This window comes from Quercus robur, chromosome 2 (genome assembly GCF_932294415.1).
Source record: "Quercus robur chromosome 2, dhQueRobu3.1, whole genome shotgun sequence".
In the NCBI taxonomy this organism is placed as follows: Eukaryota; Viridiplantae; Streptophyta; class Magnoliopsida; order Fagales; family Fagaceae; genus Quercus; species Quercus robur.
Genome location: NC_065535.1, coordinates 36,698,878 through 36,709,151, shown reverse-complemented (window position 1 = coordinate 36,709,151; position 10,274 = coordinate 36,698,878). Strand labels below are relative to the sequence as shown.

At 43.7% G+C, this 10,274-nt stretch overlaps 1 protein-coding gene across 1 annotated transcript; it reads left to right on the top strand.

The window, feature by feature from the left end:
- Positions 1-728: 728 nt before the first annotated feature.
- LOC126698457 (uncharacterized) lies at positions 729-1,613 on the top strand. The gene is made up of 2 exons (XM_050395691.1): positions 729-917; positions 1,032-1,613. Exons 1-2 carry the CDS (start codon positions 729-731, stop codon positions 1,611-1,613), a joined length of 771 nt encoding a protein of 256 aa, XP_050251648.1.
- Positions 1,614-10,274: the final 8,661 nt, after the last annotated feature.

Here is a 10,274-nt window from a genome sequence, read left to right as displayed (position 1 = left end):
ACCAAACAAAACCAGGAAATGAAGTTACGGCTCCAGTAGTTTCAACAGGCTTAACAGGAAGAGAACCGGTCCAGGGGTAACTTGGAAGGAGAAGGGGATAGCCACATGAGAGGTACCCCTCAGAGGCCAACTACTCCAGACAAGCAGAACTCGGATCTCCTTCGAGAAATGAGGAAGGAAATGGACGAACTGAGGAGCGCCATTAAGTAGAAGACGGACCGAAGCGTAGACAAAACGGTAAGGGCTACGGATTCACCTTTCACCGCAGCGGTACTTGAATGCCTTGTACTGTCAAAGTTTCGCTTACCTCAACTTGAGCCATTCGACAGACTAAAAGACCCTCAGGATCATCTTAATACCTTTAAGACAACTCTAGGTCTTCAACAACCACCTGACGAGATACTGTGTTGTTCCTTCCCAACCACTCTCAAAGGAGCTGCAAGAGAATGGTTTACGAAGTTGCCAACCTTGTCCATAGACAACTTCGATCAATTAAGTAGTGCTTCTTGCGCCATTTCATAGGGGGGCAACGTCCAAAGAGGCCGGTAGACTACTTACTCACCATAAGACAGGGAGAGAAGGAAACTCTGAGGTCGTATGTCAAACGATTCACCCGGGAGACTCTGGAGGTGGACGAAACCGATGACAAGGTGCAGCTGACGACCTTCAAGGCGAGGCTGAGGTCCAGAGATCTCGTGGCCTCCCTCGCAAAGAACCCCCCAAAGACGATGGTGGAAATGCTCCTGAAGGCACAGAAGTATATGAATGTTGAAGATGCTTTAGCTGCCATAAAGGATGCCGAGAAGCCAGGCGACAAGGCCAAGAGGGAAGACGATCGTAGGGGGCAGAAGAGAGATCGACCAGATCGTCGGAACAATGACGGGAACAGGAGGAAAGATGATAAAAATCCTCGAACAGTAAGATTTACTCCTTTGGTTATGCCTGTTGAAAAAATTTTCACGCAAATCAAGGACGAGCATTATCTCAAATGGCCCAAACCATTGCACTCATCCCCCAATGTCTGTGACAAGAATAAGTACTGCCGGTTCCACAAAGATCATGGCCACAACACGGAGGATTGCAGAGACCTAAAGGAGCAAATAGAGGAGTTAATACGGAAAGGGAAGTTACAGAAATATGTGAAGAAAGGAGAATATAGCAAGTTCAGGGACAACAATAAAATCCAGCATGAATCCTTCTCCCAGGATGACGACCGTCCGTCCCAACCTCCACACAAGGTGATCGGGGAGATAAACACGATTACAGGAAGGCCGTTTTCAGGAGGATCATTTAAATCACTCAAAAAGGCATACCAGAGACAGGTGAACAGCGTCCACGCCATACCTCCGTCCAAGCACCGACGAACATACCAGGACATTTCCTTCAGTGAAGGAGACACCATGGGAGTGAAGCAGCCCCACAACGATCCCTTGGTCATAATGCTGAATATAGAAGGGTTCAATACCAAGAGGATCCTCATCGATAATGGAAGTTCCGCGGACATCATCTACCTCCCAACCTTCCAGCAGCTGAAACTAGATCCGAAAAGACTACGCCCTTTTGACTCTCCACTCATCAGCTTCAGCGGAGACAGGGTCTACCCAGGAGCATAGTGACATTGACGGTGACAGCGGGGGCCTACCCAGTACAGTTGACCCGACAAGTAGACTTACTGGTGGTAGATTGTCCCTCATCCTATAATGTCATCATTGGGAGGCCCACACGCAACAAGTGGAAGGCGGCGACGTCAACCTACTGTTTGAAGGTAAAATTCCCAACAGATAATGGCGTCAGTGAAGTGAAAGGAGATCAAGTCCTGGCAAGAGAATGTTATCAAGTCGTCCTAGTTGGGAAGGAGAACCACACATGGATGATTGAAGAAAAGGAAGAAGATAGGATAGAAGCCCTAGAGACGGTGGAATTGGTAGAAGGAGAAGCGAACAAGACGACCAAGATAGGAACGACGTTGAGCCCCGAGATGAGAACAAGACTCATAAGGTTCCTTAAAGAGAATCTAGATGTTTTCGCATGGAGCCACGAGGACATGCCGGATATCTCCAGAAGTCATCCAGCATAAGTTGAATGTGGACCCAGAACGGAAACCCATCCAGCAACGACGAAGAACCTTCGCCCCAGAACGAGATTAGGCAGTTGCAGAGGAAGTTACCAAACTCCTGACGGCTGGATTCATCCGGGAGGTGTATTATCCTGAATGGCTCGCAAACGTCGTCCTGGTAAAGAAAGAAAACGGGAAATGGAGGATGTGTGTAGACTTCACCGACCTGAACAAGGCATGCCCAAAGGACAGCTTCCCTCTACCAAGAATAGACCAGCTCGTGGACTCCACAGCTGGGCACAAGTTACTGACATTCATGGACACCTTCTCAGGGTACAACTAGATAAAGATGGCTGAGGAAGACCAGGAGAAGATCGCTTTCATCACAAGTCAAGGACTCTACTATTACAAGGTAATGCCTTTTGGGCTGAAGAATGCTGGAGCTACATATCAGAGGTTGGTGAACAAAATGTTTAGTCAACAGATTGGCAGGAACATGGAAGTGTACGTGGACGATATGCTTGTCAAGAGTAAGGAAGAGCTCACACATCTGGACGACTTGAAGGAAACGTTTGCAACCCTTAAAAAACACCAGATGAGGTTGAATCCAAGTAAGTGTGTTTTTGGGGTAGCCTTGGGAAAGTTCCTGGGATTCATGGTGTCCTAGAGAGGAATAGAAGCAAACCCAGAGAAAGTGCGAGCCATCATCGACATGGCCTCACCCAAAACCGTCAAGGATGTTCAAAAACTCACAGGAAGGATAGCGGCTTTAAACAGGTTCGTCTCCAGGGCTACAGACAAATGCCTGCCCTTTTTCAGGACCTTAAAGCAGGCTTTTACCTGGACCGACGAGTGCGAAGCAGCGTTCCAGGAATTAAAGCGTTATCTGAGCAGTCCACCTCTCCTAAGCCCGTCCAAAGAAGGGGAAAACCTATACTTATACCTGGCAGTGTCAGCCTCGGCAGTAAGTGCAGTCTTGATCAGAGAAGAGGGCAAGAAGCAACTCCCGGTTTACTACGTCAGCCAAGCCTTCTAAGGAGCTGAGTCCAGGTACCCAAGGATCAAAAAGATCGCCTTTGCGCTAATAGTAGCCTTGTGCAAGCTAAGGTAATATTTCCAGGCAAATCCCATTCTTGTAATGACGAACCAACCAATCAAGAAATCAATGAACAAGCCTGAAGCAGTAGGAAGAATGGTCCAGTGGGCAATTGAACTTAGTCAATTTGACACCGAGTACCATCCCAGAACGACGATCAAGGCGCAAGCTCTGGCGGACTTCATCGCAAAGTTCACTCTTCCAGACAAAGGCAGGATTACCGACGAGGTAGATAGATGGACAATACAAACTGATGGTTCGTCAGCCCAGAGGAATGGGGGAGTAGGGGTCGTCATAACCACCCCTAATGGAGAAGTGCTGAAATATGGGGTCCAACTAAAATTCCCAGCCACCAACAACGAAGCTGAATACGAGGGGATACTGACAGGACTGAGGCTTGGAAAGGCACTTGGTGCTAAAAACTTGTTGATCCAAAGTGATTCAAAGCTAGTGATCGGGCAGATTAGGGGAGAGTACGAAGCAAAGGAAGAAAGGATGCAGAAATACCTCAAGCTGACGAAACATCTAACTCAGGAGTTCGATATAGTGGAGTTCGTGCAGATCCCAAGAAGTCAGAATATGGGGGCTGACGAAGTATCGAAGCTAACGTCATCAGAAGAATAGGAGATTAGCACAGATCTGATGATGGAGGTCCAAAAACACCCTAGTATTGAAGAAATTGCAACATTCACCATCCAGAGCACAGACAGCTGGATGACACCCATAATATCCTACCTCCAGGACGGGCACCTCCCTCAGAACATAGAAGAAGCTAAAAAGATCAAGAAGAGGGCAGCCAGGTTCACGATCCTTAATGACGCCTTATACAAGAGAGGCTTCTCTATGCCTTACTTGAAGTGTGTCGACGAGGAGGAAGCTAGATACATCCTGGAAGAAATCCACGGAGGAATTTGCGGCAACCACGCTGGCTCCAGATCCCTGGTGAACAAGGTAGTACGAGCAGGATATTTTTGGCCAACTATGCAGGTAGACGCTGCTGAGATCGTCAAGAGGTGCGACAAATGCCAGGGATACGGGAATGTGCAACGGCTTCCAGCAAAGAGACTGACGACTATAGCTTCCCCATGGCCACTTGCACAGTGGGGAATTGACATCTTCGACCCGCTACTCCAAGGTAAAGGTCAGGTAAAGTTCCTACTTGTTGATATTGATTATTTCACGAAATGGGTTGAAGTAGAGGCTCTAGCATTGATCACTAAGGCTCGAATTCGGAGCTTTGTGTGGAAGAATATAATCTGCAAGTTCGGGATTCCCTTGACGATCATATCAGATAATGGGAGGCAGTTCGACAGCCAAGGCTTCAGAGAATTCTGTTCAAACCTTGGGATCAAGAATCAGTTCTCATCCCTAGGGCATCCTCAAGCAAATGGGCAGATGGAAGTAACGAACCAGACGCTGCTCAAGATTATCAAAACCAGGCTGGACGATGCGAAGGGAGCCTGGCCAGAAGAATTACCAAATGTCCTGTGGGCTTACAGAACTACAGCTAGAACCCCGACAGGAGAAACCCCCTTCAGGCTTACCTATGGCACAGAAGCAGTAATCCCCGTCGAAGTGGGGGTAATGAGCATCAGACGAGGAACATTCAACGAAGGGATCAATGACGATGAACTACGACTCAACCTGGACTGTCTGGACGAAGTAAGAGACAACGCATCCAGCAAGATGACGAAGTATCAGAAAAAGATGGCCGAGTACTACAATAAGAGGGTTAAACTCAGACAACTGGACATAGGAGACCTCGTCCTGCACAAGACCACCACAGCAACTAAAGACCCTACCTAGGGAAAGCTGGGTCCTACGTGGGAAGGACCTTACTCAAGACAAGGAAGTTACCACCTGGAAACCATGGACGGACAAAGGCTCCCTCGACCATGGAACATTGAGCATTTAAAAAATTCTAGTCAATCATAAGACAAACTAAAGTAACAAGATTCCGCCCTGACGGATGTAAGTTACTGACGACAACCCCAACGGATATAAGACTAACTAAAGTAACAAGATTCCGCCTTGACGGATGTAAGTTACTAACGACAACCCCAACGGGTATAAGGCAAACTAAAGTAACAAGATTATGCCTTGACGGATGTAAGTTACTGACGACCCTTATAACGGGTACAAAGTATATAAAAGCTAAGTGATAAAATTCCTCCAAGACGGATGTAAATCACTGATGAAGACTGAAGTGATGAGATTCCTTAACTGGATGTAAGTCACCAAAAAATGGCCAAGTGATAAGATTCCGCTTTGACGGTTGTAAGTCACTAACGAAGACATAAAAGAAGCAAATGTCCCTAGAACAAGCCGGTGACGAAGACACAATCCTTAAGCCTACGCAAACGGCAAAGTCCCGCTTGACGAACTCAGGATACTGACGAATCCACAAAAGAAAGGATAAAGAGAAAAAGAAGAAGGACAAGAACCCTCCTTAAGGATAAAGAGTGACGAACAAATCACTGACACAGCTAAGAAATTTATGCTAAGTACAAGGTATGGACGAACTTAAACATTACAAACACATGCATGGTCATAAGTACAAGCATAGTCATAAAAACGAGTAAGTACAAAATCATAAAAAGCCCAAAAACAGCGGGCAATTATCCTTGTTCTTCCTACAGGCCCATGAAACAGAGGGCCAAGAGACATTGTTCTGAAAATAGATAAAATATATATATATATATATATATACATCACCAAAAAACCCAAAACATAACGGGCATACATAACAGATAAAATTTCCTAAGTATCAGGTTCAGGTGTCAGGAGCGTCAGTAACAGGATCGTCGGCAGCAACAGGAGCATCATCAGCAATCGGGGCGTCATCAGCAACAGTGGCGTCACCTTCAGGAGCCGATGACTGAGCAGCCTCGTCAACAGCCATCTCTTGATCTACCACTTCTAGATCCAAATTCGGCAGATCAACCCCGGTAGAATGCTTGACGAGGTACCTACGTAGGAGCTCGAAGCCCTTGAAGTATCAGCTGAAGAGCACTGTGGAGTACTCCTCAGTTTGCTGAAAGGCTTCGATGGACCTAGCAGCAATCGTCTTTAGCTTCTCCTTTGCCGCCTGTAGCTGGTCGTCCTTCTCCAGGTTCAGCTGACGCTCGACCCTAAGATCGGAGTTCAAAGCCTTGACCTTCTCCTTCAAAGCGGCAGCCTCGTCCATCGACTGTATGAGGTCCTTCTTCAGTGTGGAGTTCTCCTTCTCCAAAGCCTTCATCCTGGACGCCAAAGAAGCCACCTTAGCCTCTTGAGTGAGACACTCTGAAGCAAGGCGAAGGCTCTCCCCCAACACCTGACAAAGTAAATTAAGTGCGTCAGTAAAAAGAAGGGGTGGGGAAATTTATGTGGAAAGAAACCAAGGAAAATGCATAAGTGGTCTTACCTGCACGATCTTATGAACATGCTGGCTCGCCACCACGTTAAGAGGCACTCCAGAAAAGACCTTAAGGTCCTCAGCCTTCACAACATTATGTGCCCGCTCCACGGCCACACCCTCGTCGTCCCAGACGGACGAACCCACTCTCTCCTTCTCCTTATCTTTGGCTGACGGTCTCTGCCTTTTTGATGACAGGGTGGGGATCTCCTCAACTGAAGTGGCCGGCGAAGCCACCTGTAGACTCTCAACTCCCGAGACGATGGGAGTGGCATCTGCAAAGGGGAGGATAGACGGACCTTTCCCCGTGATGCGAACTCCCTTTTTGCCAATGTTCGCCAAGGGTTCGTCCTTCTTGGACCTCATCTTGGTGTACATATCTTTGTTGAACCTGGTCATCATCTCTAAAAATAAAAAAATAAAATAAAAAAAAAAAGAGAGAGAAACTAAGAAATCCAAAGTACACAAGTGAAGGTCAGTACTGACGAGGTAAACACTTACTCTTCTTCTCCTCGATGTTAATGCTGCGCAAAACGTAAGGAGATGGGTCTGGGCTTAAGCAGTAGAAAGCAAGCGTCCGTGGGTCAAGGAGATCGTCCCAACTCTCAATCGACTTTGCATATTCAATAGCCTTCTCAACACGACCCTGGTACTTGCTCTTCAGTTTGGGGCGTCTTTTAACTGCAAAAGAAAGTGAACAAGTGGTTAGTGATGACCAAATATGCAAAACGAAAATAAACAGACGAGGAGAAACATGGACGCACCTAAGTTTGGGGTTCCCCACCGACGAAGTAACCTTGGGATATCACCCCAAGCCTCGCTAGAAGGGGTCTCAAAGTCATCCCCGAACACGAAAAAGAAACGTGATTTCCAGTACCTGAATGACGAGGCTAAACCCTTAATGATTCTAGTCCTCCTCGTCCAAGGGACTAGTTCATAATACCCATACTTTTTTGATTCCTTTAAACGGTAAATGTGGACGAGCTCACTCACCTTGATCATATCTTCGTTGGTAGCCAGCCAAATCTCCATACTGTTGATAACTATCCTCTAGGAGTTAGGCATGAGTTGCCCGGGGGCAATGCCAAAATAACCCAAGAGCTCCATCACCAAAGGATGGATCGGTAGCCTAAGCCTAGAAGTGAAAGCAGCCTCGTAGAAGCATACTTCACCAGGAAAGAAGTGGCAAGCCCGATCCTCAGGACTAGGCCGACGAACGCAGACTCGCGCAGGAAACTGGAACCTATCCTTAAACCTAGCCACGGTGTTGGCATCCAGCCCACACTCTTCGTTAAGAGCGTAAAAAGCCCTAACCTGACGAGGGGTGGAAACGGCCATATCACCCTCAACCAGGCCACCGCTAGACGACAACCCAGTGTCTAGTTCACTGGATCTCACCTCCGACATCCTCCTCGTCTCTCCCTCAAACCAAGCCAATGATTGGCCTAAAATTGGAGACAGTTCCCCTAGAACTACACTCAACCCACAACCTTCAAAAAGATAGTCCCCAATCAAAGGAAAAAAGTCCCCGGAAACACCAAAAGCCGCCCCTAAGCGAGCAAAAAAGAAAGAAACTGAGGGGCAAGCTACCCAAACCTCAGAAGAACTAACCATGAAAAGGGGTACACAATCCTAAATGCCCACATATCAAACACAAAAACAACAAAAGCAAAAGACAAAGGAAAAATCAGGAATTTATAAGGGGACCATTAAGAAAAAGTATCTGAAAGAAATCAAAGGAGTAGCGTACCTTGAACAGCGGAACGGTCGAAGCCGGAACAGCTGGCTGAAACTTCCTAGCTTTTTGTCATGTCACCTTAGCTTTATGTCACATGAGAAATGATGGAATTCAGCTTGGCAAGGAAGGGTTTAACCCCTGCTGGACACGTGTCCCTCTTTTGATCTAATTAGACATGTTGGAACTGATGGTTTAACCCATACATACATATTTAGAAACAAATAACAATAACTAAGATGAATTTATTTAATAAAAAATATCATATACAAATGCAAATGTGTAAGTTACAACCTAGAAAAAAAAAAGTGGGGTGAAAGAGTGATTTCTATTAAAAGATTAGTGGTGAATATATATAAGTTTTGAAATTTTTATAGTAGATTTTTAGTTGGAGTAGGATTTCAATTTTAGAAACTTAGATGATAAAGTTTTAGTTAAATTAAATTATAATAAAATCTTATCCCTCGATTTGAGGATACATATGCTAACAATTAATAAAATAATTTTTTTTAAACAATATATAATAAAAAAAAATGAAAAAACGTAAGATGCAACTTGAGGGGAAAAAAGCGTGGGGGGTTGTGTGGGATTCCGAATTTCGGTTTAGAATTTATTTATTAGTATCTGTTTCCACGGAAGGAAGTTCAAAAAAAATTATAATAGACTTTTAGTTTAAATAGAATTTTAATTTGTTAAAATTTAAACGATAGAAATTTACAGAAGTTAAACTATTGTTAATTTTATCCCTTAATTCGAAGAAATATGTACTAAAAATTAATAAAAAAATTAATTTAATAATTAATAAGAGTAGTTGTTTATTCCGAAAATAATTGTTCCAAAGAGAGAGAGAGAGAGAGTATCATATAAAATTATCAACTCTTATGAATATATACAATATGTATATCCTTCCAACACAAATACATGTGTATGTTGCAACTTGGAAAAAAAAAAAACAAACAAAAAACAAAAACGTGGGGTGTAAGAGGGATTCTATGGAAAGACCATTGGTGAATATATATATATATATAAGTTTTGAAATTTTGATAATAGATTTTTAGTTGGCGTATGATTTAAATTTTTGAAACTTAAATGCATGTTGCATGTTTTATAAAAATAGTTGTCGTTACTTAATCTAAAGAAATTAATAAGAACAAATAAGTTGTTGTCTTTATCAACTAAAACTTAGATGCATGTTGCATGTTCTGTTAAAAAACTTATTGTTACTTTATCTAAAGAAATTGATAAAATGATAAGAACAAATAAGTTGTTGTTTCTATCAACGAAAACTTAGATGTATGTTGCATGTTTTGTTAAAACATTTATTGTTATTTTATCTAAAATACATGTTACATGTTTTGTTAAAACAATTATAGTTACTTTATCTAAAGAAATTTATGATAACAAATAAATTATTGTCTTTATTAACTGAAACTTAGATGCATGTAGGACTGAGTAAGGGATCGACCCACCCGATAACCCGACCTAACCCAAGAGGTTTTGGGCGGGTCTGAGAAATTTGGGTCGGGTTTTAGGTCTAAATTTCGGGTTACTTTCAGTTTCGGGTCAATGTCGGGTATCTTATATATGCTACTTCTGAACCCCATTTTTTTTTTGAAAAAAATCCTACTCTTTGTTGGTCTCTCTCTGCCGCCCTCAGCTACACTCCCAAGTCTCAATCTCACCCGGTTCTATCTCTATGTGTGTAAGTCATCCTTCTCTTTGTTAATTTAGTGGGGTTTTTAATACTTTTAGATTTTGGGTTTTATTCTATGTGAATATCCTGTTTGGGTTTGATTTTCTTGTGTTTTGTGATGTGGGTTTGGCTTGAATTGTACTGACAGGTAGCAAAACTAGTTTTTTTAAGGACCCATTTCGATATTTTTTAGGTTTTTAACTAAAGAGATGTGTTTCTTTAACTAAAGAGCTGTGTTTTTTTTAAGGACCCATTTCGATTTTGTTTAGGTTTTTGTATTTCAAGGTTCCTGAAAGT